The following is a 27,612-nucleotide window of genomic DNA, read 5'->3' as shown; positions in this document are numbered from 1 at the left end:
GGTCCTTTTCCGCTGCTGTAGTTGATTCCCATTCCTCTTAGTAAGTAATAGCACCAGTAACAACAGCCAGCCTTTGCTGGCCAGTGAGTCCTCCTTATGGCCTCAGGAAGCAGATCATGTTGTCTCCTCTTTACAGAGAAGGACATTGAGGGGCGCCTGGGTGGCTCAGTGGGTTAAAGCCTCTGCCTTCGGCTCGGGTCATGATTCCAGGGTCCTGGGATCGAGCCCCGCATCGGGCTGTCTGCTCAGCAGGGAGCCTGGTTCCTCCTCTCTCTCTGCCTGCCTTTCTGCCCACTTGTGATCTCTGTCTGCCAAATAAATAAATAAATCTTTAAAAAAAAAAAAAAAGAAGAAGAAGGACATTGAGACTCAGGGCTGACTTAGCCAAGGTCACACAGCCACCAGACAGGAGAGCCGGAGTTCTATCACTAGTTTCTATCGTGTTTCTATCACTAGTTACCATTGGGTCTGCCAAAAACTCAGGGCCACGGGAACCACCATCAATTAATATAAACATTAAGGCCGCCCTGTTTAGTTCTTTTGGGCTTAGAATTTCTACCTAAGTGCTTTGCTTTTCATTGGGGATCTTCTTGGAATGCTCTTCTGATTTTCTTTCTTCACTCATGGAGGTTGGAATTAGGCAGAAACTTCTAGAGCGGTGTGGATGTGTGGTTACTTCAGATGGCTGAGAATGGGGCCTCTGAAGCTTTCCTGAAATATGCCATCTTGGCAGTTAGCGTTTAAAATATGCTGAGTTCCCTGCTGTCTGAAAGTTGTTTTTGGAATCTGCATACAACTTTCCTTTGACTATGATTATCAGTAAAGCATATTTAGGCACACCTGCAATGTGTCTGTAACCTAGAAAATGATCCCAATGATTGTGACAAGGGGACTTGACCATATGACTTCTCCATTCCCTCTAAGTCTGATGCTGTAGGAGTCTGCATTAACCTTATAACCAGATACAAGCACAAGCTTGACTTATAACTTTGTTGTTAGGCTCACAAAAAGTAGTTCTCTTGGAAATAGACTCCTAACATCTAAAATGCAAGAGCCTATAGAGATGCAAGCTATCAGTTTGCAAAGCGGCAGGTGACCATCAGGCCAGTGACAGTCTGAGCTGCAGTGGGTCCTATTCGGTTCCAGTTCAGCCCATCCTGCTGCAGAGAAAACGGAGGACTGGAGCAGAAAGGATTCAGTCTGTACCCACAGTCAGTGATGGCAGAGGCTGGACTGACAGCTAGGTCTGTTGGATTAGAGGAACCTGGAGTCTCGTGCTGGAACATCTATATTCGTTTCTAATTTGTGATTTAACTGTTCTTGAAGCTTTGAGCAAAATACAAAACAGCCTTTGAATCTCTGTGTTTTTGTCTGTGAAGTGGGCATAGTCCTGCCTTCATTGTTGCCTGGATACGCAGTGGTAGTACACCTGCAGTGAGGAGATTACTGTGTGGGGAAGCTTCTGGGCACACCAAGGGCCATGCCAGCATGAACCACAGTGACTTGTTTTCATTAAGTCTTATTTTTAAAAAATCTACCCATTTTTAGCCTTCTGTTCATACGTATCTTACTTAGTTATCTCAGATCCCCTCAGTAACAAGATACAGGATACATAAGGCACATTTTAGTTGCTATTAAAAGACTGGCATGTGAGTAGGGGCAATTATGAAAATATTGGGAATAATTTTTATCAGGGTTGGGGAAGAAAGAATGTGTTCCACTTAGCAAAGAGAAAACCAAAAGCGTAGACAACGGTTATAATGACGCAGCATATGTTTTAAGATGTGTATGTTATAGAGAAGTATTAATTAAATAGTGAACACCTTCAAGCAGTACTTATAAGTAGTAAGCATTTTTGCTATTTGTAAGAACTGGACCACTCACTCCTCTTTTTTTTTAAACATTTTATTTATTTATTTATTTGACAGAGAGAGAGAGAGAGAGAGAGACAGCGAGAGAGGGAACACAAGCAGGGAGAGTGGGGGAGGGAGAAGCAGGCTTCCCGCTGAGCAGGGAGCCTGATGCGGGGCTTGATCCCAGGACCCTGGGATCATGACCTGAGCTGAAGATAGACTGTTAGTGACTGAGCCACCCAGGCACCCTGGAGGACTCATTTCTTAAGCCAAGTTGTTAGGGCAGGCGTGTATGGAACAGCCATCTGAGCTCTGGCCCCACAGTTTCAGAAAGGTGCCCTGGCTCTGTTCTTTGGGCCATGCCCTGTGCCCTCCTGGTGGAAGCTTCCCAGGGGAGGGCAGCATGGGGGTACTCCCATGCCTGTCGTCATGTTCTTCATCTCCTTTGTGGAAGGTGTCCCACATGTGCATCCGGAGAGCCCCGCGCTACCCTCTCCTGTCTGCGTCTTCTCTTGGCCAGACCCCGGCTCCGCCTCAAGGGCCCAAACCTTTGGCAGCATCTCCTCTATCTACCTTCTTGACTCTGCTGCTAGGAGCTGACTTCCTTCCTCACTCCTCGCCAGAGCGAGCCACCGTTCTGTTTGTTATCCTCCTCCCCTTGCTGCTCAGTGGATCAGTGTGTGTTGAGGGAGCAGGACACGTTTCTCAACAAAGAGCTGACTTTCTGACTACTAGAAAAAACTGACAGAAGTGCAAATCAGCATCATTTTTTGAAGCTAGTCTTCTAAGAGATCAGTAGGGAGGGCATTGAGTTATTTGCAGAAAGAAATCATTGACTTTTTATTGTAAAGCCGAGGCTCCCGGTAGGTGTCCCTATAAAATCAAGCAAGCCACAGATGTTTCTTGAGCACCTACTAAGTGTGAAACCTACTAAAAGAAATAGAGCAGCATAGTAGGTCAGCATCCCAGCATCTCAGGCCTCTTCCGTGTTCATGCCCTGCATGCTGAGAGCTACTGTAATCGCCGTGGGGTCTGCCTCCAGCCTCTGGAGATTTGTGGCCCAGTCACAGATTCCTGTCGTGCTGTGAAACAGGAATAACATTTGTGACACTGGAACAGACTCACGATGAATGGCTGGTTCCGCTGACCAGCAGCTCAATTTCACTTCTGCATTTAATTGCCTGCAAAAGCTGTTTATTGCCTTGTGCACTCCTCCACAGCAACATTATCTCTTAAATAAACATGTTGTACCAGGTTGACAAGGGAGAGGTACATATCAAGTGAGCAGAAATGAATACGGGAGGACTCAGAGCTGTACCTGGGGTCTCCTTTCTGTCCCTCTGGCAGGAGGCCTCTGGATTGCTTTGCAGAAGCTGGGGCCCCAATGTGTGGACTCCCAGGCAGACTCCCATTCGGACCATAGTTCTGGCGCAGTCACAGTGGCAACACACGTGATTTCATTCCTTCCGGTGGTTATTTTGGGCCCAGTCTGAAGTGTCTTAGGTACGGTGCCCATGTATGCTTGATGCCTCTCACTGGATGTGTTCGCTTATTAGATAAGCAGGCACGGAGAGCCTGCTGTGTGGTAGGCATCCGCCACTGAATCAGACAAACATGCGAAATGCAGGTCTTGGGGGGGAATCCTGCCGTTGTCACCTGGACAAAGAGACAGGAACTTGAGGGTCATCTGAGTAACCCTGCATTTGAAACTGAGCTGCAGGCAGGAAGAAAAGCTGATTCCAGCATCTGGAGCTTGGAGTCCGGAGAAGGTGCCCCCTTGTGAGCATTCCTGGGATGGCCCTCTAGCACCTTCCATGGGCTGGTGGTGGGGGCGGGTAGCAGGGCCACGCAGGGCCTTACAGACTTACAGAAGCCCCTGCACTTTGATGGTCTAGGTCCTACAGCAGGCAGCCTGATGGGACCCTTTTCACACTGCCTCCTCTTTTCATTCAAGTTGCTCAGCATCAGAACAACCTTTAGCTAAAAGATTAAGAGGAAGTGACTTCTGGAGCTTGTGCTATGTGGGGGCAGCCGGCGGCCCCTCCCCATCTCCTGGAAGTCCCACAGGAGGGCCCAGTGGGGGTCGGGTGGCTTAAATCTGGCTCTTGTTCCCAGGGAGACAGTTCTCATTAACAGTCAGTATTTTAAAATATTCTTAAACCTGAAAAACAGTATGTCAGAGAAAAGGAAGTAGAGTGCAAAATCCACGTCAGCTTTTAAGGTTTAACAGACTTGAGATCCATTCTTTGTTTGCCTCAGGCCACCAAGCTGTACCATCAGGGACCCCAGGGTGATGCACATGTAGCCACCTCAGATTCCAGGTTAGGTCTGAGCTGAGGAGGCCGAAGGGATCAGTGGAACGCAGCTGCGTACAGGGGAGCCAGGACCCAGCACTGGGCCCTCTACCCTTGGTCAGGGGCTCTCTCCCCAAACAGTCTTGTGATTGTCAGGGCTGCCTGCTCCAAACTGTCCCACACCAGCCGGTAAAACTAGCCGAGGCTTCTCCTCTTAGAGCAAGCTGGGTATTGGCCACTGTCTGTTGGCAGATGGACGCTGACTGCTTGTTTTCTCAAGGAAAAAAAAACTGGCAAAGATTGCCAGCACACACAAGGAGAGTTTATGAGAGCAGATACCATTTAAAGTATTTCAAGCAGTTTCTTTCCTTAGGAAAAGGTAATTACAATAGATTGAGTATTTGCCTGAGGCTGTTAGTGCTAACAACCTTTATTTGGTTTCTTAAAGGGGAATTAGAGAGATGTAAGTTTATGTTGATTGAAAGTATGACTGGTTCTGCTGAGATGGGATATATTTATTTCGTATCTGACCACTTCTGTGAAATCTGTAGTTTTGATCATTTTGTAGTTGCTTATTTTGGGGTATCCAGGATAGACGCAGAAAAATGTTGGTACTGCTGTGTGCCCCCAGATACCCCCAGTTCTCATATATGTTCCTGGTGTATTATTCAGTTCTAATACCTGCAGCGGATATTAGAGTCATCTTATTTTACTGGGAATGTGTCTAGTGCTTCACTGTCCTCCGTGAGGGTTGTTGTTAGCTGTGCTGGTTTTTACAGAGAAATGAGAAAAGAAGGACAAGGGGATTTTTCATAAAGCTCAATTATTCAATTCAAAAAATTGCTTTTAGGGGCGCCTGGCTAGCTCAGCCGGCAGAGCATGCAACTCTTGATCTCAGGGTCATGAGTTCAAATCCCACACTGGGTGAAGAGCTTACTTTAACAAAACATTTTTTTTAATTGTTTTTATTGAGACTATGCTCTCCAACGTTTTGTGAAAATAAAATGATTCTATGAGGTGGCAGGATTTCTTTTTGTGTAAATGCCCTCACTCAGCACCATCCCTGCCCCTCCCCGTCTCTGTCTCTTCTCCATCTTACTAGCCTGCAGTCCAGAGAGAGTCTGGAAAGCTCTGCGTCAGTCACTGTGTGTCACCATGACAACAGCAGGGTTCCCTGGGTCTTCTGCTGCTGCTTTTAGGGATTGTGTCCACTTTACACGCTGCTTAACTCTTTGCAGGCAGAGTGGTTTAGTCTCTTTCTTCCTTTCTGCAGCAGCTCTGTGAACACCCAGCATTTTGTGGGACTCCTTCCCATGAACCCCAAGTAGGCTCTGCTGTCTGGTTCGGTGAGGACTCAGGACTCGGCCAGGTCAGAGGGTCGGTCTCGGAGAATCTTCTCTTTAAGGAAACACAGAAGTCCCCACAGACCTCAGGAAGTTTAAAGCCAGAGAAGGGAAGGCATGTGGCTTCTCCAAGTTTGGGGCTACCTTGCCTTTGCTGTGAACTTCCCCTTCAGAGGCCTGTCAAATCTTCGCTGCATTTATACCTTTCTGAAGCATGCCTCCTCCCAAGATTCTTCTCTTGGAAGGAGAGGATAATGGCTCCGGCCCTCGGGGGCCTTCACAGCACAGTCCTGCTCCTGCAGGCAGCGGGCTTCTGTTGGCTGCTGGGACCTGGGGACCACGGAGCCCTGAGGCCTGCATGAGTGCAGCCCCCACTCCCTGCCTCTCAGCAATCACCAGCGATGGGCATGGCGGCCAGCATCTGGCGTTTATTGCTTCCTTCTTGAAGGACTTGCTGGTTTGTCTCACAGATGATGAAGACTTCGTGGCCCCCGCACTTCTGAGCCTGCAGTGAGGGCCGTGTGGGAAGGAATCAGTGCCGCTGGGGGGGCTCTGAGCCTGGAACAGAGCTGAGGGAGACAGTGGGCATTTCGGAAGCTGACCCCACACAGATGGTGAGAGGTGGGCTGAGGGTTCTCTCCTAAGGGCGGCAGGGCACAGGGCGGGCATTTATGCCAAGTGTTTTGGTGCAGATGTGCACCATGACAGATGTGCAGATGACAGAAGAAAGTAGAAGTGGCCTCTGGAAACCTGGCCCCGGGGGCGGGCGGTGCTGACCAGGGGCTGGGCCCTGAACTTCCTGAGGTGCTGTTTGTCAGCCTGCAGGGAGCAGTCCGGTAGCATCCAGGCAGCCCCGGTGGAGTGTAATCTCAGGTGTTTAGGAACCTGGGAAGACGCTGATACGTGCAGGTTCATGTCCGTTCTAATACAAGTTCAGTGTCATCTGGATGGAGCTGGAAACCCCTGCAAAGGGCTGGTGTACCCTGGGGACTGCTCTGTATTCAGTCGGGGGCAGAAAGAAATACATTATCGGTCTGTTGCAAGATTTTTACACAACCTGATCTCTGATACAATAACACCAGGTTAGTAAAGAATCCAGTCATTTGGGGATTCTGTAATCTGCTTGAACACCAGATAATTAGATCACAGTTCTTAAAAGCTTAGGTTTGATTTGGTTGGGCTGGTGGCCCAAATCTTATCTGTTTATGTTTGCCCTTTTAGCTTACATTTTTTCCAAAGCATATGTGAATGTGATACAAAATTAGCTGCTTTTCAGAGTGTTTAAGTACATGGCTGGGTGAGGCTCAAATTTCTTGAGAGCCCATTTTATATGGTTTGCTAAGTGTCCCTCATTAATTGAAATAAAGACTGAAATCAAGGGAATGCATGGGAGAGGCTGGTTTGCCCTGTTTTTAGAAAACTGTATTAGGAATATGACAGTAGAAAGGTTGAAATAACAGTCACAAAACATCTCTGGGGCACCTGGTTGGCTGGCTTGGTTGGTAGAATGTGTTACTCTTGATCTCCAGGTTGTAAGTTTGAGCCGCACGTTGTTGGGTATACAGGTTACTTAATAAAATCTTCCAAAAAAAAAATCTCCATCGTATTACAGAGAGTGTATGAGAAATGCATTCACCCGTTCATCATTACCATTCGTGTACTGAGTCTCAGCTCCGCCCCCGGCGCTGTGCTAACCTCACTTACCCCACCACCCACCCCATCCCCCCCGCCCCAGGAATAGGTTGCAGGGAAGTGGATTACAGGAGAATCAGAGGACACACGGAATTCTCAGATGCTGCTGTGACTGAGCCTGGAGCTCTCCTGGGAAGGGCTGTGGAGATGTTGTCCCTGTGCAGTGGGGGGGGGGGGGCGGGGGGCGGGGCGAGGCCGGGGTCTTATCACCGCTGTTGTTGAGAACAGCCACTGGATGGTGATAATTCAAAGCAGATTGACTTAAATGAGTTTTACTACCTTTTTTTTTTTTTAGTCATTTTAGAGTGAGAGAGCGTGGGGGTGGGGGAACAGGGGCAGGGAGAGAGGATCTCAAGCAGACTCCCTGCTGAGCACAAATTCCAGTATGGGATCTCACAAGTCTTGAGATCATGACCTGAGCCAAAATCGATTTGGGTGCTTAACCTACTGATCTACCCAGGCGCCCCATGACTTTTATTAATTCTTAACCGTTCTCTGCAGAGAGTAGACCCCTGTACTGAGCACCCCCAGGACAGGTTGCTCCCAGGGCCCTGTGGGCATCACCCTGGTCATGCACAGCCTCTGGCAAGCGGGTTCATAAGACAGGGAAACCGGGAAAAAGGGATTACGTCCTCATTTTGTTTTTCACATCTTTTCATCTCATTCCTTCTCATGAGCATTCTTTTTGGCACTTAGTCATTCTTATCAGCCAGGCCTGGGAGAATGCAGAAGGACAAAATAATCCCGTCTTGAGTAATGGTATGGGCTCCAAAAAAACGTGAAGGCACATTCTTCTCTCTTGCTCTTTTTCTCTCACTCTGTATGTAACAGTGGCAGGGTAGCATCTGGAGTGGGGTTTCCAAATTTTTAAGATTTGAAAAGTAGAAAAAATTCAGAGAAGGGAGTTTTCTTTCAAATACCAAGCAGAAGGTCCATATACTTAAAAAACTTATGTATGTGATAAAAAGGTTTGTCTGTCTCCCTCTTTTTTAGCAGACCCCTGGCATACCTGGGAAAGGGCACCCCATAAGAGGGGTCCTGGAGTCTGACCATTGCCGTCCCGCTAGTGCACCCACAGAGGGAGGCCCCGTTGGGGGAAGGGATGGAGAAGGTGCAGCAGGACAGGTGTTGAACAGCCTTACAGTCTGAGCACTTCATATCTGCTGTCTGTTCACCCCCTACAGGCAGCGCTCAGGGATTGCTACCACCTCTGTGGGTAAGAAAATGGACACTCAGGGAGAGGAAGTAACTTGCCAGGATCACATAGCTGCTGAGCGTGGGGTTGGCTTTGAGCCAAGGTTTACCTGACTGCAGAGGGCACGTCTGTTCCCTTATATTTCTGCCTTCCTAATAGGGCAGCTCAATTCTTGGTTTTCCTTGCAAGAAGCCTTGACAGGTATTATATGATGTTTTCTTATATCTTAGGATATGTCTTATCAGATCTTAGAGGATGTAACATATCTTAGGTGATGTTTTCCGAGACTGAAGACTCTTATGTCTTCACAGGATTAACCAAATTTAAATCTCGGAGTTTATTGTTCTTAAGCATGGTTCTGTGGCTCCCCATCCTGTCCCCTCTCCCGACACTCCCTCTTCTGTACACTTTAGGGAAACAGATTTCTGGTCATTCTTGTGTCATTTTGGTTACTTAGAGGTGGGATGTCCATCATAGTCTTGGAGTGGCCTTTCCATACCGCTAACCCGGGAGAGTTGGGCGTACCCCTCACCCCTCAGCAGCCTGCATTTGAATTTTTCATACCAGCTCAGGTGAAGTGTGTGTCTGTGCGTGTGCTCACGTGTAGAAGCAGGCCCCAGACAGTCTCACCTTGCCCTCCGAGCAGTCTGTCATGTTCAGTACTCATAAGATACCCTTCACACTGCTGATTTATGCTAAAAGTATCCTAATGTTTCTGACAGCTCATGTGTGACATGAATATAATCCATATTTCTTAGAGCAGCTAATCCAAGTGGCTTATTTCCCGATAATGCTGATAGGGCTATATCTCTTGATGTCACAGCCGTTGAGATTCTGATGGTAACATATTGTTTGTGGGTCACTAGTTTTGTCTAAAACAGTAGGTTGGAACAGAGTAGCAAAGGTTAATTAAGTTTGTCCATCAAGATGGGAACAGATATGGATGCCTCTAATGCTTTCAGTCCTAAAATCAAAGTTCCCAAATGTGTGATTATAGGCTCGTTTTCCTCTCATTTTCAGACGTTCCCCTCCGCACAACCGCTACCAAAAAGTTTCTTATTTGATCTTGAAGCAGGGAAAATATGGAAGAACTGGTAAAAGCCAAAGGTAGTGAGGAGGTCTTTATAATCAGCAGACATCTTAACTTACAGCAGGCAGGGCGGCTAGGGTTAGTGGAGAAGCTTCCAAGGCAGACTTGCTTTGTTTGGATCCTGCTTCTCTGTTTAATCTCTTTATGAGTGGAAGGGGTCACTTCATCCCCCTGAGCTGTTGGTTCTTCTTATGTTAATGATTATTTCACTGTGAGGACTCCAGGAGAGCACAGGACAGGTCTCTCTAGCATCTCTCAATGAATTTACTCAATTTCACTTTCCTTTCCTCCTCTGAAAGTCCATTCGTCCTGTGGTCAAGAACCAACATTTTCTCAAGAAAGTTACTTTAAGAAAGTCGCCGCTACAAGCCCCCACCGCCTTGCTGAAGAGGGGTTATAATGATTTCAGAGACTCACCATGTTCGCCAAAACGGGGAGTCCTCTGTCTGGAGAGTTATGAGCCCGATTCTAAAAATGCAGACTTTCCACACCCTTTTCCACCAGCTTCTTTGCTGAAGCTGTGTTTTCTATTGGCTTTCAGGTAAATGATGCTTGCTTTTCTGTCTAGCTCTGGAAAACTTCAGGTGGTTTAGATTTGTGAATCGAAACAGATGGAAATACTGACCCAGGAGCTGGGTAGTCCAGCAGAGATGCGTGGCTTGGGAAGACGAGGGAGGTGCTGGGCTAGCTGGAGCAGAGACTGTGGGCAGGCAGACCCCCTCCTCCCCCGCCCGAGCCCCCTGAAGTGCGTCTGAATCTTTCCAGGGTCCGGGAAAGGAACCATTTTATAAAATAGGTTTTTTCTTGTGTGTACCTGTTTTTTGAAAGTCCTTGCTTCCTTTTACCAGATTTATATACCAATGTCTTTCAAACATTTTAGACAGAGATCCAGAGAAATAACTTAATGTTTTTTTTTAAAAGATTTTATTTATTTATTTGACAGAGAGAGATCACAAGTAGGCAGAGAGGCAGGCAGAGAGAAAGGGGGAAGCAGGCTCTCTGCTGAGCAGAGAGCCCGATGCGGGGCTCGATCCCAAGACCCCGGGATCATGACCTGAGCGGAAGGCAGAGGCTTAACCCACTGAGCCACCCAGGTGCCCCAGAACTTAATGTTTTATATTGTGATTGAGTTCATGTTTACACATACACACAAACACAAAATGAAACATTTCATACAACAGTTCTTCCTCATACCACAGACAATGAGTGTTCAGATTTTTCTTCTATTTTGTTCTATTCAGTTTCATTTGACAGAGACAACGAGAGAGGGAACATAAGCGGGGGGAGTGGGAGAGGGGAAAGCAGACTCCCCACTGAGCAAGGAGCCTGATGCAGGGCTGGATCCCAGGACCCTGGGATCATGACCCGAGCTGAAGGCAGCTGCTTAAGGACTGAGCCACCCAGGCGCCCCTATTTTTTTTTTTTAAATGCTGATTGCAACCTGGTGAATTAGGTCACTTGCAGTGACAGTGCTGCATTTTGGAAAATACTGTCCAAGGAGTAAATCCTGTTCTCTCAACACCACAGATGCACATGGTGAAAACAACCAACCAAGCAGCACAAGTTAAAAATTAATTTGGGTTTTTTAAAATGTGGAAATAATCCTATTTAATTGTGTTATATAAGGACAAGCATAACAGACCAGTGACAAATGTATTTGTCCTGATCCCTGTGGAGTGTCCACTCCTTAAAGTGTGTGTGGGAGTGGTGTGGCTCTTCGTGCCCTCTCTGGGATTTCTGGGAGTCGAGGGAGGCTTGCTGTATGTTCTCACAGTCTGTGTTGGTTCTGTATCTCCAGACAACTTGCTTATTGTTCCGTGACGCATCTTGTAGTGCATCTTATGGCTGTTTTTCGTGTGTTTTGTATCTGCGCTGGTGTGAATCCAGACCTGACATCGAGCTCCTTTCCTTCATTCTTTCTGAGAAGGCCCCTCACGCAGGTTTCATGTTGCATTTGCCTGTCTTGTCACAGACTTCCTGGAGCTTGGGGAATTGCGGGGCGCACAGTTTCAGGTGTCATAGAGGTGCCGTTGCTTAACTGATTGTTCTTCCTGCTCTACTGCGTGGCCGTCCTCTTCCTCCTGTTTTTTCTCCCACCTCCTCTCTGAGGAGCCGCCCTTCCGTTTTTGGGCACATAGCTCTTAGCTTCTTCAGCTGACCCTCCAAGCCAGCCCCTTCCCCCATGGCTCACTGGACAGATCTACCCAGGCTTTGGGGAAATCTGCAGGGGCCCGAGGTGGCACAAGGCCAGTCTCGACGTGCTGTCCCCTTGTCTTCCTAGCATTGAGAAGGGGCGTGGAGGGCATCCCGGTAACATGAGCCCTGAAGAGAAAGCAAGGTGAGCACAGCAGAGGACGTTAAGGAAGCTGGGTTAGAGAAAGCTGACCGCCAGAGGACCCGAGAGACAAGGAGGGAAAGGGGGAAGGACGGGCTGTGTCCCAGGAGTCAGCATTTGCCGTGTTAACCTCTCAGTCATCTCTGAAATGTGCACGTAACAGCCGTCATTTTTAGCTTGTGTATTAAGAATCCTTTCCAGCTGTGACGTGTGGCATCCCAGAGGATGAATGAGGCGTGTGTTTCAGGAGGTGAATGGGCACTTGCCCTTTGGGTAAAGCACGTGCACAGGTGAGGTCTGTGGGCGAGGAGGGCTCACAGTGTGTGGTGAGGTGAGTGTGGGAGCAGGCATCCCATTCGAGGGTTTGAAAAGAAGCTTCTATTAAAGCCGAAGAAATCCTTTATTGAGGATGAAAGTCAGCCTCCAGCCTTCACTCCTCACATCACCAGGAGACCTGGAATTCCACAGCGTGTGAAGAGCCCTGCCTTTTATTCAGAAAAACATTTCTGTTCATAAAATCAAAGGTTCATCCCAAATGTGGCTTTTGCACCTTAAAGGGCTGTAAAGCACATGGTATTGCCAAGGTTATCTTCTTACTGTTTGTTTTAATATCAGGGTTTGCACTTGGGAATTTTATCCCATACGGTTCTCCAGAAGTCTGTTTCCTTTCCTGGCCAGCCCTGCTTTGCAGCTGAGCGGGGCTCCGTGAACAGCTAGTCCGAGGTCTGGTCTTCACGACCCCTCTCAGCCTGGATGGAGCGGGCTCTTCTCTGCAAGATCACGCTCTTCCCGGCCCCGGTGCCCCCAGACAACCAGGGAATGGTATTTAGGATTTTTTTTTTTTTTAAAGGAAGTAGGGTCTTACATTTTTGTTTTATTGGGATTTTATTGTAACTATAAAAAAGAGTGACTAAGGTGTATAAAAAGAAACCTGTGGTTCAGATTTATTGTGCTGCATGTCCTCAACAGTTTAATAAAAGAAAACCCAAAGCTCTTAGGTGTTCCTCTGGGGTTAATACTAACACCATGCACGTTCCCCACCAGCCCAGTTTCTATCTGTGGGTCACACTCTGGTTCAGAGACTTGGAGTGGGTAATAAGATTATAAAACATGTCTCTTGCTTGCCAGCTACCACATGCTAATAGTAATGGGAATCATAATTCATTGGATACTGGGTTTTTAGGTTTTACTTGGTTCATTTGTTTAACTTAAAGGAACAAAAAATAAAATCTTGAGAAGAAACAAGGCTGCCCTGCATAAAGGGAAAAAAAATTAGATCCTTTTAGCAGAACTGAACACTGCCTCTAATTTGTGTACAAGTTCTGTCCTCAGTAGAACTTGGCCGTTTGAGCCGGAGGTGAGGGGCTGAGCATAAGCAGGGACTAGGGGTGTTTAAAGCAAGTTTTCTCAACCTTGGCACTCTTGAAATGCTGGGCTGGCTAGTTCCTGTTGTGCGGGGGCCATCCTGTGCATTGCATCCCCCCGGCCCCTGCTCACTAGAGGCCCACAGCACACCTTTCTCCTCACCTCCCCCAGCTGTCACGGGCAGAAGTGTCTCCCCAAGTCGCCAGATGTTCCCAGGGGACACACTGCCCCCAGTTAAGTACTACTGCTTTCAAGTAAAGCAAGTTTCAGACATTTCCTTGTTTACCCAATTGTCTAATCCAAAAGCAGCCAGGACTGTGGCTTTTGTTTCTTGTTCTTTTTGGGGAGGGGGGGCTTAGAAGGTTAACTAGAAGGGACCTAGCGTTTGAAATTGCATTCTGCCATGCCTTTTCCTAAACAAGTCACAGTGTGATATTAGCTTCACATTTCAGAGACTTACACAGTGCTTAGAAATGCCACGGTTGACCCTTGAAAGGAACAGGTATGAACTGCACGAGTCCACTTTTATGTGAATTTTTTTTTCGTCAGTACAATATAGTTCTGTAAATGTGCTTTCTTTTCCTTATGTTTTCTTAATAGCGTTTTATCCTCCTAGCTTACTTCTTTCTAAGGATACTGTTTGTGTGTGTTAATTTACCATGTTATCGGTAAGGCTTCAGTCAACAGCAGGTTATTTAATAGTTGAATTTTGGGAACGTCAGCAGTTACATGTGGATTTTCGACTGCATGGGGAAGTCGATGCCCTCCTCTGTCGTTGAAGAGTCAGTTGTGCGTAGAACCATCCTTCGGTCCAGGTGATCACATGGATGGTTATTTGTGGATTACTCTTCAAGTTCAATGTGGCTGATGTGATAAATGGCTTCAGCAAATTCATATTTTAATAACATCAATTGGAGTCTGACCCTTCGTATCTTTTTCTTTTCCTCAAAGTCTTTTGTAGCTCAGTGATCTTGGGATTCATTAGGGAAATTCAATGTTTGAGTTCAAATCCTTCAACTCTTACTTCTACATAATCCTTGTTATGTGATACTTTCTAGAAATAGAAGGAATTAAAGGAAAAAATTAACATGCATGGGTTTGAAATTGTTTATTTTTTGTAAGCTTTAGTTTAAGGGAAAAAACTGCAGTTTATTTGAATCTCTGCAAATACAATACAACTTGAGATTGGCAGCAGTTGACCTGTTTGTCAGCCTTAACCTTTTGCATTTTTTAGTTAATACTGGGGATCTTGGGGTTTCATACTTCTTGGGAGTGTGGGAAATATGTCGGTACATCTGGGTCACTGGCTCTCAATCTTGACGTCGCATTAGTATTACCTGGGGAATGGATAAAGAAGATGTGGTCCATATATACAATGGAATGTTACTCAGCCATCAGGATGAATACCCAGCATTGCATCCTTGTGGATGGAACTGGAGGGGATTATGCTGAGTGAAATAAGTCAGGCGGAGAAAGACAATTATCGTATGGTTTCACTAGTATGTGGAACATAAGAAATGGTGCAGAGGATCATAGGGAAAAGGGCGGAAAACTGATTGGGAAGAAATCGGAGGGGGACAAACCATGAGAGACTCCGGAAAACAAACTGAGGGTTACAGAAGGGAGGGGTGGGAGGATGGGGTGTCCGGGTGATGGGTATTAAGGATGAGGTATTGGGATGAGCATGGGGTGTTATATGCAACTAATGAATTGTTGAACACTACAACAAAAACTAATGATGTACTATATGCAGTTACCTGGGGAGGTTTGAAATAGCCCAGGGCCAGGCCGCCTCCCAGACCACTGAAATCAGACACTGTAGTGGTAGAACCCAGGCTTGAGTGCTGGGTGATCTCCTCCCTTTTCTCCAGTGAGAATGTAGGTTGTGAATCAGTGTACCTTTTTTATACATAAAGTTTTATTGGAACATAGCCATGCTCATTCATTTGCTGATTGTCAAGAGACCCTGTGGGTGGCAAAGCCTAAAATATTTCCTGTTTGGCCGTTTACCAAAAACGTAGGCTGATCTCTGCTCTGGACTCATAGTGAACATTTTTCAACATTTCAAAAAGAGGCTTTATACAAATACAGAGTAAAAGAAAAAAAAATCCAGCATTTTGCAGAGCCTGCGGGTCTCAAAACCTGTCAGTTTACTTGTACACAGAGAAAATTGAAAAGGATTTTTCTTGAAGAACTGACTTGTAGATGTCAAACCAGAAGATGTGACCAGCTTAGCACCTGCTGTGAGTGGCAGGGAAGCCTCACCATTTGTTGTGTTGTGTGTGTTGTGTGTTGTGTGTTGTGTTGTTGTTGCCATGTTGTGTGTGTTAAAGCTGACAGCTGGCTTCTTGCTCAAAGTTCATTACGTAGACTGCAGGGGACTTCAGGGAAGTCTGTAGAGGCAGCAATGGCTCTTTCGTTTGAAGAGAGTTGGAGTTTGGTCTTAGATGGTGGCAGACCTCTGAGAAAATTCCTTTAGCTCTGAGGAATCTCATGTATAAAAGGAAAAATCATGAAAAATTACAGTGCTATTTACATGATTTCCATCCTCCCTCCATTCAGGTGGAAAGTTGGCAGTGATAAACAATGGATCAAAAGAGTTTTTTAGGAGGTCCTTTTTGGTTGTGGGGCCCTGAAGGTGTGAAGTATGAGAGAAAGGATCATTTACTCTAGTCCCTTGTCATCAGCATGAGGTTTTTGAGCCAGAAGGATCAGCATCTCCTGGGACTGTGCCAGACTGAGGCCCTACCACACACTTACTGAATCAGAATCTGCTTAGCCCCAGGCCATTTGCATACATATTAAGAAAGCCCTGGGATGCACTGGTCTAACCAATATTGGCTTCTGTGCAGTTAAGTGGTCCCTACCCTCCTCAGTGACTTCATGGCCCCTTAATGGCTCTCCTGACCTGGGGTTCTTCATTATGGGCAGACAGGTTTTCCCCTTTGGCTACTTCCAAGTATAGCATGCTCAGCCTCTTATTTAGTAAGGATTTATGTGATGATAGGAGATGAAAATAGTGTGATTGAGCTGGAAGAGATACCAATTAATATACTTCAGAGAAACAGAGTAGGAAGGATAAAGGGAGCTTGCCAGATAAACTTCAATTGAGAGAAAATAATCAATTGGAATACAGTTGTCTTTGTTTTGCCAAGAAGAAGTAATCCACCCATCAGGGCATTCATTCGTGCTGGGGAGCACTTGGGACAGTTGAAAAAGTACACACAGGCCTGTAGTCATTGGAAAATTGTCCAAAATTTAATATTCGTAGATAATCTTGGCGAAGCCCAGTACGTAAATTTGCCCTGCCAGCCTCTATCATGTTAGTACGAGTTTCTTAATCAAGTAGCATTATTTGATTGAAAAACATGATTTTGAACTTACTCTTTAATTCACAGACAGAATTGATTTTTCCTGAACATTCCCTTAAATTGACTTTTTAAACAAAGTTAATACCATTTAAATTTAATTTTTTAAATGTAGTATAAATAGGCGCACCTGGGTGGCTCAGTGGGTTAAAGCCTCTGCCTTCAGCTCAGGTCATGATCCCAGGGTCATGGGATCGAGCCCCGCATCGAGCTCTGCTCAGCGGGGAGCCTGCTTCCCTTCCTCTCTCTGCCTGCCTCTCTGCCTACTTGTGATCTCTGTCTGTCAAATAAATAAATAAAATCTTTAAAAAAAAATGTAGTATAAATAATTGAAGTCTAGCTGTTCTTGCTGGGAAGACAGGATCCCATGCTCAGTGTCTGTACCAGGGGTCATGCAGGAAATAGGACAGCTCTGCAACTTTCCTGAAGTGGGTGGGGGGCTTCTAAGTCTTCAGGTCACATCACCTTACCTTTAAATGAGAGGTCAGGAAGCAATGGAGAGCTGATCCATACATAAAAGCTGCCCCAGTGTCCCAAAGGCAGAATCTCATTTGCCAGTCATGTGTCTACATGACTGCAAAGTCAGCCTTCCGCGTCTCCCTGCATGTCCCGTTTGCAGAATCCACATCACCTCAGGACGCTGGTGACAAGAGGGTCTGGGAAGTGGAAATCCCAGACTTGGGTTTTTTGCTATAGTGAGAGCGTGGAAGGGGGCTGGGAAGAGACGTTGAGGACAGTATCAGGCACGTCATTGCACGAATGGGAAAAGCTTACCCTTACACAAGCTTTGCGTGTTGTCTTTTTTTTAAATGTTCTTTTTTATATGAACACAGTGAGGTAACCAAAGTGAGATGCCTGTTTTACATGCGAGGGAAAGTGAGGAAGCAAATAACTTGCTTATGTCTAAGTAACTAGACAGAGCTGTGGCAACATGTTGGCTCCTGGGCCGTGTTGTTCCTCTATTGCTGTGTCCCTTAGTGCTTGTTAACTGAGTATCACGTGACCAAATGGGGCTTCAGGAGTGCTTCAATAAGGACCCCAAGATAGAAAAGTCACCTAAAGGATGCACAGAGTTTCTAGGGTCATTGTACTGGGGGGCACGTGCATTTTCATGGTTAAAGGTAGCTTCCAACAGCGATAGCCTGTTCTCTTGGAGAATCAGGCAGTTCTTGTAATCATTGTAAAATGCAACTTTGGGCTCAGTGTATTCCTTTTTTTTCTCAAGCAGATGAAAAACTCGGAGAACCGCCACGCAGTGAGTTCCCAGTACAGGATGCATTCTTACTACCCGCCTCCCTCCTACCTGGGCCAGAGCGTGTCCCAGATCTTCACTTTCGAGGATGGCCCCTCTTACTCAGAAGCCAAAGCCAGTGGTAGGTGTCTGGATGCACAGCTTGGATTGGGGTGGAGGGAGGATGAGTGGCCAATGCTGGGTCTCTAGACCTCTCCAAGGTCTTGCAAGTCAGGAGTTTGTGGGAGATTGCCACGTGACTCCTCTGTTTGAGTATCCTTTACGGTATCTCGTTAGGGAATGCTTTTGCTTTAATATCACGTCTTTTCTGACTACCTGGAGTGACAAGAATAAAATGAGAGACTCCCATCAGAACCTTAAAAAAAAATGTATTTTCAGGAGGAGCACTATGAAATACAGGTTCAGAGGAAAATGTGGCTCAAACCCTGATATTTTTGGTGAGGTGAATTTCTCTGTATTGAATACTTGTACTGTATTGAAAACTTTTCCATTTCAAAATTGAAGGCATATTCATCTTTTGGGGGAGGAAATGAAATAACTTAATAAAACATTTTTGAATACAATAGATCTCAGAGTTTATGCAGTAGCAATGCAAATAACTCTGATGTAATAGCTTTAAAATAAAAAATGACTGTTTAATGAACCAAAGCGGTTTGAAATACACAATTCCTCAACTTCAGTTTTAACCTTCTCCCCAGCATTTACACTGTGGTGATGGGCAGGTCTTTTATGACTGCTGTGTTTGTAGGCCCTCTTTTTAAGTTCTTTATATTTAAGCTTTATCTTTTGATCAAGGAAAGTGATCAAGGCTGTAAGTAGGAATCAGGGCAATAGTGTGTGACCTGCTAGTAAACCGACGGTTGGCCCTTGGCCTGTGCTAAATAAGAAGAGGTTTGTTCTCTGAGTAAGTTGACACTCTACGGAGAACTTGTTTCTTTGTAAAGCAGGCGTTTAGACAACGAGAATCAAAACCATGCTTTGATTTCCAAATTCAGAATAAGAAAGTCTAAAAAAGCTGGGCAAGTTATAATTTATTTGCCCTACTGAAATGAAATAGAGGATTTCATTAATGCAGAGCGTAGAGGACAAGGGAACGGATCCATTTGAACTGTAGCAGGGCTGACGTACCCATTATTGATTGCACTTTGACTTTCATTAATGACCGTTTATTGTCGGGAATGGACAAGCACAGCTCCGTATGATAAATATTCATACCACAGAACGTATGTCGATGTGGTCCTTCTTTCACACTCTCCTTGATTCTATGTATTTATCTGGCTTTTAAGCTCTTTAGGGACAGAGCACACATCTTAGTTACCTTTTTACCTGTTATGATGCCTTTTATTTGTTATTTATTGGTTGAGTGAATGAATGAATGAATTATTTTTTAAGTGAGCTTGCTACTCTGTAGAGAAACACCAGCCTAGAGGGTCAGGACCCTAACCCATTGTCTGTGGAGTTAGTGCCGATTGTAGCAATGAAGCAGTTAAGGAAATGTTTGTTCATACAGGAAATTAGGAGTGAAACCTTCTTTCAGGAAGAAATTGCCTGAGCTTCTTGCTCTAGGAATAATGGAATATTTCCAGAAGCACTCACATTCTTGAGAGAAAGGTGTAAATTCAGAGCAGGGCAGTAAGATAAAAAGATAAGAGGAAATTTATTAGAGCAGAGAAGGACAGGTATAAGAGGAGCAGGAGGCATTTGAATTTATGGCAGGAAAGGCTCAGAAGGAAAAGAGGTTACAGTCCAGGACAGAAAGGACCGGCGGCACCAGTGCTCACCAGGAAAGACAGGGCGAATACCAGTGAGGATTGCTTACATTTTCGCTGGTGATACTTGTGTTTGAAAGCGTGAGGAGGCCTCAGGCTTACCCTCCTGGTGCCCTTCTCCCTCACTACTAGCCTCGCACCTGAGGGAGTTAGCTAGGAAGAGCTGTTAGTGGAACTCCATAATGTCTACTTTCGAATTGCCATGGAGAAGGAGAATATAAATAAATAGAAAATCCAAATAGCAGCTCATTGTTTAAAGAAATGTGGCTTTATGACTTCCAAATGCATGGTGGGGCTTCTGTGTTGCATGGAATGTTTACAGAGCAAGTGGGAAGAGAAGAGGAAGTTGTGTTTGGGGGTCAAAAGGACACCTCCAGGGTCATCTCTTGGAGCATTGGATCCTCAGTTTTATCAGCATTGACACAAGTAGGCAGTTGGGGACAGCGGAGGCCCTTGTGTTGAGTGGGGCTGAGACTGGTGGCAGGGTGCGGTGGGTAGGGAGAGGGACAGCAGTATATTCACCTGTGACAAGGTGACAGAGGCTGGCCAATAACCAGTTGCATTTATCACTTCCATCAGGTTTGGGTTGAGATCCTTGGGTTGGTTGTGTTTTAATAAATAAGTTATGATTGGAAGATCTAAGTGGGGACTTGCAAGTAATTTGAAAAACAATGTTTTTCCATAGACTTAATGTTTTCTTTAAAGTATAAAGTTGTCCATTAAATCAGTTTTTCTTCACTTTCTTTTAAGAGAAGTTTAACCTGTCTTTACCAGGTAAAAAAAAGGAGTCCCAGTTCAAAGTCTTCTCTGCTTTTGCTGAAGATGGCAACTTGCAAATAGAATGTCATAGGGATTCCAGGGAAAGTTCCTTTTACTGTGTCAATACTGCTTAATGTTCTCCTTGGTAAAGAGGCGAGGAGGCATTTCCTCCCCCTTCCATATCCTGAAAAGTGTTTGGAGGTAGAGCAGAGAGACAAGGAGGCCCAGTCAAGTAGCACTCTGTAGAAGATTGCAAGCACTTTGGTCTTTATTTCAAGTGACGTGAGAAGCCATTGCAGGCTTTCCAGCAAAGGGGCAGCTGGGGAGACATGTCTGTCCTGTGCATTTGGAAGCTCGCTCTGGCTGCTGTGGAAGACCAGACTGTAGGGATGCAGGGTGGAGGCAAGGAGTCCGGTAGAAAGCACTGAGTAATCGTTGCAAAAGGTGGCAGTGACCTAGGGAGGGTAGGAGTGTGGTGGTGCTGACAGGTGGTTGAATTCTAGATCTGCTTTGAAGGTAGAACCAACACGATTTGCTCTTGGATTTGGGATGTGCCTGTAAGGGAGAAGTGAGGGGATTGACTATAGTTTTTGACTCACCAAGTAGAAAATTGGAGTTTCTGTTTATTGAGGTAAAGAAGACCATGGCGGGATGGGCCTGGTTTGTGGGAATTAGGAGTTTGCACATGAAGTTTGAGATGTTCCTGAGTCCTCCAAGGGGATCATCAAATAGGAATGGATGTGTAAAGTCTGTTTCAAGTTGAGAGGAGACATCCTTGCCGGAAATAAAAGCTCAAGGGTCCTGTGCATAGATGTTAGTTGAAGCCAGTCTGGTGAGAGCCCCTGGAATATTGAGTGTAGATGGTGGAGAATGAAGGACCGAAGATCGAGCCCCAGGGCCCTCCAGGGTCTGGACATGTGTCGCAGTTGAGGAGGACCAGCAAAGGTTAAAGTGACAAGGAGCGGCCGGCGGGGTAGGAGGAGAGCTAATGGGACATATTGTCTTGCAAGCTGAGCAAAGAAAACATTTCAGTGCACATAGACAAAGAAGCCGATAGGTCAGATGAGAAGAGGGCTAGAATCAACCACCGACTATTGTACGGTAGGAATGATGGAGGAATCTGGACAGGTGGCCATTTGGGTGCGGACGGGGGAGCGAAAGCCTGACTACGTTTGGGAGTGCGCAGGAGAGAAGATAGGGGCCACGGCACAGACACTTCTTCAAGGAGTTTTGCTGTAAGGGGGAGTCATGAAATGGGGCAGCAGCTGGAGGGGAGCCGAGTTCAAGGAAGATCTTTTCCTCTTTTTCAAAGAAAGGAGATAGCGCAGTAGGTTTGTATGCTGACGGGAGTGGTCCAGTAGAGGGAAGGTTTGCCCCACAGGCTGTGTGGGGTAGGGGCCACCATTGTCAGGGACACTAGCGGGGTGCTGAGTAGGCAAGACTAGTCAGGGTCCAGGCAGCGGGCCCCTCTTAGTGGTCTAAGAGGAAGTGAGTAAAGGAACTAAACATAAAGGAAAACTTACTAACAGTTTGACACCATGATTTAAGGTCTATTGAATCTAATTCGAAAATTGGGGTTTGAATATTTTTTTGTCTTTCATTTTTCTAGGAATTCATTTTTTTATCATGGTAAAATCCACCTGTCATAAGATGAACCATTAACCATTTTAAGTGTACAGTTAAGCAGCACTCGGACCTTTGCAGTATTGGGCAAACATGACCTTTATCTGGTTCAAAGGCATTTTCATCACCCCAAAAGGAAACTGCGTACCTAAGCGGTCATTCCCTACTCTCCTTTCCCCCAGCCCCTGACAGCCTCTGATTTGCTTTCTGTCTTAATGGACTTGCCTATTCTGGATGTTTTATGTGAATGGAGTCCTATAATATGTGGCCTTTTGTGACTGGCTTCTTTCACTGAGCATAACGTTTTTGAGCTTCCTCCGGGTTGTAGCAAGTATTAGTACTGAACTCCTTTTTATGGCCCACTAAGATTCCATTGTTGTAGATAAACCAAACATCTTGCTTTTCTGTTCTTCAGTCAATAAATATTTACGTTATTTGAACCTTTTATTGGCTATTGTGAATAGCTATGCTGTGAACTTTCATGTTCTCTGTTTGGAGAGCTGTGCTCATTTCTTCTGTGAGCATACCAGCAGCAGAATTGCAGGATTGTATGGTAATTCTGTGTTTAACTTTTTGAGGAACTACCAGACTATTCTCTGTAGTGCCCGCACCATTATACGTTCCCGCCAGTGTGTGACGGTTCCTATTTCCTTAGCCATCTCATGTTACTTACCACTTTTTAAATTATGATTCTAGTAATTCACTTTTGTTGTATCTTATGAAAGTATGAGACCTTGGTGGATTGGAAACAAAAAAAATTCTAGGAGTGCCTGGCTGACTCATTGGGTAGAGCATTGCAACTCTCGATCTTGGGGTTGTGGGTTCGAGCTCCGTGTTGGATGTAGAGATTACTTAAACATAAGTCTTAAAATTTTAAACAAAACAAAACCGGTCCCTCCCCACAGATAGCTTGAGAAGCACTGATCCTCGTGCACGCACAGAAGGTTGGCTTACGCATGAATCTGGCCTCTTCATAGTAACAGATGCCAGTGGTTCATAAAGTGGTGGTCCGAGCACCCTGGAAATGAGGCTTCTTCACTCGGGATAAAGAGGGGCATCTCCACAGCCATGCCTCTGTGTTAATAGATAGATTCATGTTAACGGGTGGGTGGCATTTCATGTCACAAACAAGCATCTTTCTCTACATGTTGAATTCTTGCATAGAAGTTCTTGGAGCGTATTTGGCTGGCCAGCACCTGGGAAAAGGTTTCAATTTAAAATGAGAAAGACGAGCATCTTTTGATCTTTGTTTCTTTATCCTGCAGTCTCAGTTTGAACGTTAAAGCTGGTGCAGCCAGTTTCTTTGCCATTTTTGGCCCTTTCCAGCATGGATAGAGCAGCAGGCTCCTGTGCAAACTCACCCTCCCTTTACATTCAACCTCTGCTCTTGCTAGAAGCCAGAAGCACCCGTGTGAGGTGCTCGTTATGTATTATGAGCTGTTCCTGTATTATTCATTTAGCACACATAGGATGTCTGCAGCTCCAAGAAGCAGGATACAGAGCATTTATGTTTTCTCCAAAGGTCAGACGGCCCAAGTCGGCGGAAGGGCCTCTCTGAGTTGAAGGGCTTGTGCTCTTTCTGTGATGTCTGGGCAGCTTGCAGAAGCGTCTGTGTTCCCAAACATGGCTTTTCAAATCCATGCAACATTAGCAATTTTGTAGCCCAGTGAATCTGGAAGTGCGTGCCTGATTTCACTGACGGCCTGTGCTACCCCCCTGCCACCCTCCCCGTAATTGCCAGGACTAAATAGCTAAGCTTTCCCTCTGTGGAATGGATTTGCTTCATGCCGCATACGGGATTCTAGCGAAAGACCATCCATCTGGTTTTGCAGGTGAGAACAGTGAGGCACGCGCTCCCTGTTGGAAGCACCCGCAGGTCTCCTTCGCTCACAATCCGGGAGGCCAGAACTGCCCTTTGGTGAGGCGAGGTGACCTTCTGCCAGCGCCCCTGGCTGGGGTGGTAGAATTGCTTAGCATCTGAATGGAGCCACCGCCCGGGCAGTATGAGACTCTTCTCTGAGACCCTTACTTTCGTCACCCCTTAACACGGGGTGAGGAGGTAGGTGTTGTGAGGGTGAAATCAGGTCCCATATGGAAACAAGCTCTATAAATCACCAAATATGGCAAGAGATGGCAAAATACTGTACATACTTCCACCATTCCTTTCTGTAAAGGGTGTGTTGTCATTTCAGGCAGTTCTTCTTGTCAGGGAGAAAGATGTTCTGGAAATGTTTTAGAGTCCTGCTCAGACAGGAAGGAGAGCAGACCAAAGAATCTGAGGGCTCGCTTTTTTGTGTATATTCTCTGAAGCATATGGCAAGCCTACAGGGGAGAAAAACACTGACCTTTTTCTTCTTCTGCTTTAAGGAAAGCTGAATATGTTTTATGCAACATTTATAGAATGTTGAGTTTAAACTTCTCTTTAGGAAATGATTTGAAGGAAGTCAGACTCTTGAGGAAATGGGTTAGATTTCAAAGAAAAGCACTTGACTGCTAAACCTGTCTTTCTTAGCGACCTTGTTATTTTCAGGTGTAGCTTTTATTCTTTATTTTTTTTTTAATTTTTAGAGAGAAAGAGTGGGCGCACTCGCATATGCACAAGTTGGGGGAGGGGCAGAGGGAGAAGCAGGCTCCCCGCTGAGCAGGGAGCCTGATATGGGACTCGATTCCAGGACCCTGGGATAATGACCTGAGCCGAAGGCAGCCGCTTAACCGACTGAGCCACCCAGGCGCCCTCAGCTCCAGCTTTGAACAGAGAGGTAAGTGGGGGATTCATTGGCAATGACCATGGAGGCCAGTGCTTGCAAGGCGATGGGTCCCACCCCAGGAGAGGAGCTCTGGCTCAGATCCCCGGCACTGGGCCTGCCTGTAACATGCTCGCTTCATCTCTTCCAGCCTCACTTCCCTTATTTGGAAAGTTGAAAGAAAATAGCAGCCTTACCTATTACATATTGGTCAAAAAATTTTTTACATAAAAGCTACGTTAAAAAAGCCATGGCAGAAGTTGTCAACTGCCTTATTTCCATATGAAGACCTGCCACCATGTCTTACACATCTTTCTCTTCCTGCCAGTGCCCGGCAGGGGGCTGTGCAAATGACACCACAGTCATTAAGGATGGCCTGTTTTTAGCTCTACAGGGGCCCTGTTTGAAACTAATCATATGTGTATTGGGATTTTGAAATTAGCTAGACATTGTGGTCTTCTGAGTGAGGAAGATGAAATGTAATCATTTTAAGCGTATAATAAACAACACGGGGCTGTGGAGGCATATTTTTAATATATTAATTACATGCGGTATGTTTGCTAAGTAAAGCAGAGGGAATGAGGGAAGAGGAGTGTGGAAGGACACCAGCAGGTCCCCTCGTGGCTGAAGAATAGCACTGAAGGCGAGCTGAAATGCCGTTTGATGAGAACACACAGATTTCCCTTGTTTCTTCAAACCTCTTTCTCTCCCTCCATGAGAACAGCACCGTACAAGGCAAACTGTGGGAAGATTGAGACTGGTTGGGCCCCTAGCATGCCTTGTGTGTAAAACACTGCCCTTCGACAAGGCCACCACCAGTCAGGAAAGAGCGAGCACTGCCTAGAGACCCACGTGAGGGGGGTCAGGCTCACATAAGGAAGAGGTTCACGTCTGCAGCCCTTCTGCGAGAGTCATCGAGCTGTGGTCGGACACGCAGGGCGGGAATCATGTTCATTCAGCTTTGCACCTTGCCAGGTGCCAGGGGCACTCATCCTGCCGTGTTCCCAGAGGGCTCCCGGGATGGTCTGTGGTTCTTGAATGAATAAGAAACCTTGGATCCTTCCTGCTGGGCCTCACTGGCCCAGAGTCTGGAGTTCCAGTAAAACAGGCATGGAAATAAAGCAGACATGGGCAGACATAGGCTACGACCTCCAGGCTACTGCATATCCTGGATCCATATCAGAATCGGAATATTCCGTATATTCCCTTTGGAAAACTCAAATTTTAAAGACTTCCTTCTTTGCACATACTGGTTTTCGACAAATAACACAGCCCTCTGAGCAAGGTCAAGAGGGGCTTCCTTACTAAGTGCACTCACCAGAGAGGCTGGGGTGGGGGGGGAGGTTGCAGGCAGAGCGCCGTGACGTCTCTGAGCCTTATTGCTGGTGCTGGGGAACAGGAGCCACATAGGAACTCGGGTCTCCGAACCACTCCCCTGGGCATTCTTCTTGCTGGTGTATCCTGTGATTTCTCTTCCCTCCCTTCCTTTTCCTCTCCTCACAAACAGGTGGCTCTTACAGTGCCTGTAAGACAAGGTTCTGTGCACTCAGTGGGGATAACTCATTTAGTTCTTAATAGTAGTACAATTATCCCATTTTATAGATGAGAGCACTGTGGCACAGAGACAGTGAGAGGAGAAAGGTCCTCATTTCCGAGAGGCAGAGAGAGAAACCGAGGCCCAGTGATGCCTTACTTCGCTTGTCTAGGGCCTCATGGGCAACAGACTGGCGTTCTTGTGTGTGAAGTATTTGCAAGGAAATGATGGCTGTGATTGGGGTTTGGATTCTGTCTGCTGAGTCTGAAGATATACATGTGATATTAACTCTTCTGTAATGATAAAATTCTAGAAACTACTCCTTTAGCATATGTGTCATGCAGAAATACTCCTTCTAGGATTGCCTTTCTATAGTGTGTTGGTGTCACAGAAAAAGCAAAAACAGGCACCTGGGTGGCTCAGTGGGTTAAAGCCTCTGCCTTCAGCTCAGGTCATGATCTCGGGGTCCTGGGATCGAGCCCCGCATGGGGCTCTCTGCTCAGCGGGGAGTCTGTTTCCCTTCCTCTCTCTCTGCCTGCCTCTCTGCCTACTTGTGATCTCTGTCTGTCAAATAAATAAATAAATAAAATCTTAAAAAAAAAAAAGCAAAAACAAAAAACCTCTGAAAAGCAGCCTTGAAAAAACTCACCAGCTTATCAGGCGTAGTATTTACAGTGCTCTTCCCAAAGCTCAATATAAACTTCAGAACATCTTTATGACTTAATACAGCAAAGTCAAGTTTTAATTTTGTGGCTATATGTGCATTTTCTTTGTATTTAACAGGAGAGAGTGTTAATATTTGATGAAGGCAGACATTAGAAAATGAAATAACTTAATTTTAATTAATAAATAATTAAATAAATTTAAATAGTTACCAGCTTGGAAATTGTAAGTGTAAATAGAAACACAATCAACTATTTTCCTATAGTCGTTTTTATTTTCTGTGGCTATTCTGTGTTATTTTAAAATTAGGGTGAGGGGTCCTGGATGGCTCAGTCAGTTAAGTGTATGACTTGTGATTTCAGCTCAGGTCAGGATCCCAGGGTCGTGAGATCGAGCCCCATGTCAGGCTCTGTGTTCAGTGGAGAGTCTGCTTGAAGGTTCTCTCTCCCTCTGCCCCTCACTGCTCCCTGTCTCTCTCTCAAATAAATAAATCCTTAAAAAATGGAAAAAAAATTAGGATGAATAAAAGGCCTGTTTGTTTTCCCCAGATAATTTTTGAGGCAGTATTTTATGCTCTGCCTAGTCTGTCATTGGCTTATTATGAGGCTGCTTTTACATCTTTAACTTATTCTTAAAAAACTCAAGGCCTTTGCAAGGGTTTTCCTTTGGGCTGAAGAAGACCGTCTAGAGCAGCACACAGAGTGTGAGCTCTGGAAACCACACTCCTGGGAGT

At 45.8% G+C, this 27,612-nt stretch overlaps 1 protein-coding gene across 1 annotated transcript in view; it reads left to right on the top strand.

The window, feature by feature from the left end:
- DMRT1 (doublesex and mab-3 related transcription factor 1) overlaps window positions 1-27,612 on the top strand; it is a gene marked incomplete at both ends in the record, with an annotated part of 104,976 nt that overhangs the window by 44,512 nt on the left and 32,852 nt on the right. The window contains one exon of the mRNA XM_080819939.1: window positions 17,764-17,908. Coding sequence (XP_080676065.1) covers window positions 17,764-17,908 — 145 coding nt within the window. The remainder of the gene's footprint in view (window positions 1-17,763; window positions 17,909-27,612) is intronic.

Source organism: Martes martes (assembly GCF_963455335.1).
Source record: "Martes martes genome assembly, chromosome: 12".
NCBI lineage: Eukaryota > Metazoa > Chordata > Mammalia > Carnivora > Mustelidae > Martes > Martes martes.
The sequence above is the reverse complement of the archived record's forward strand: the minus strand, read 5'-3'. Positions and strand labels throughout refer to the sequence as shown.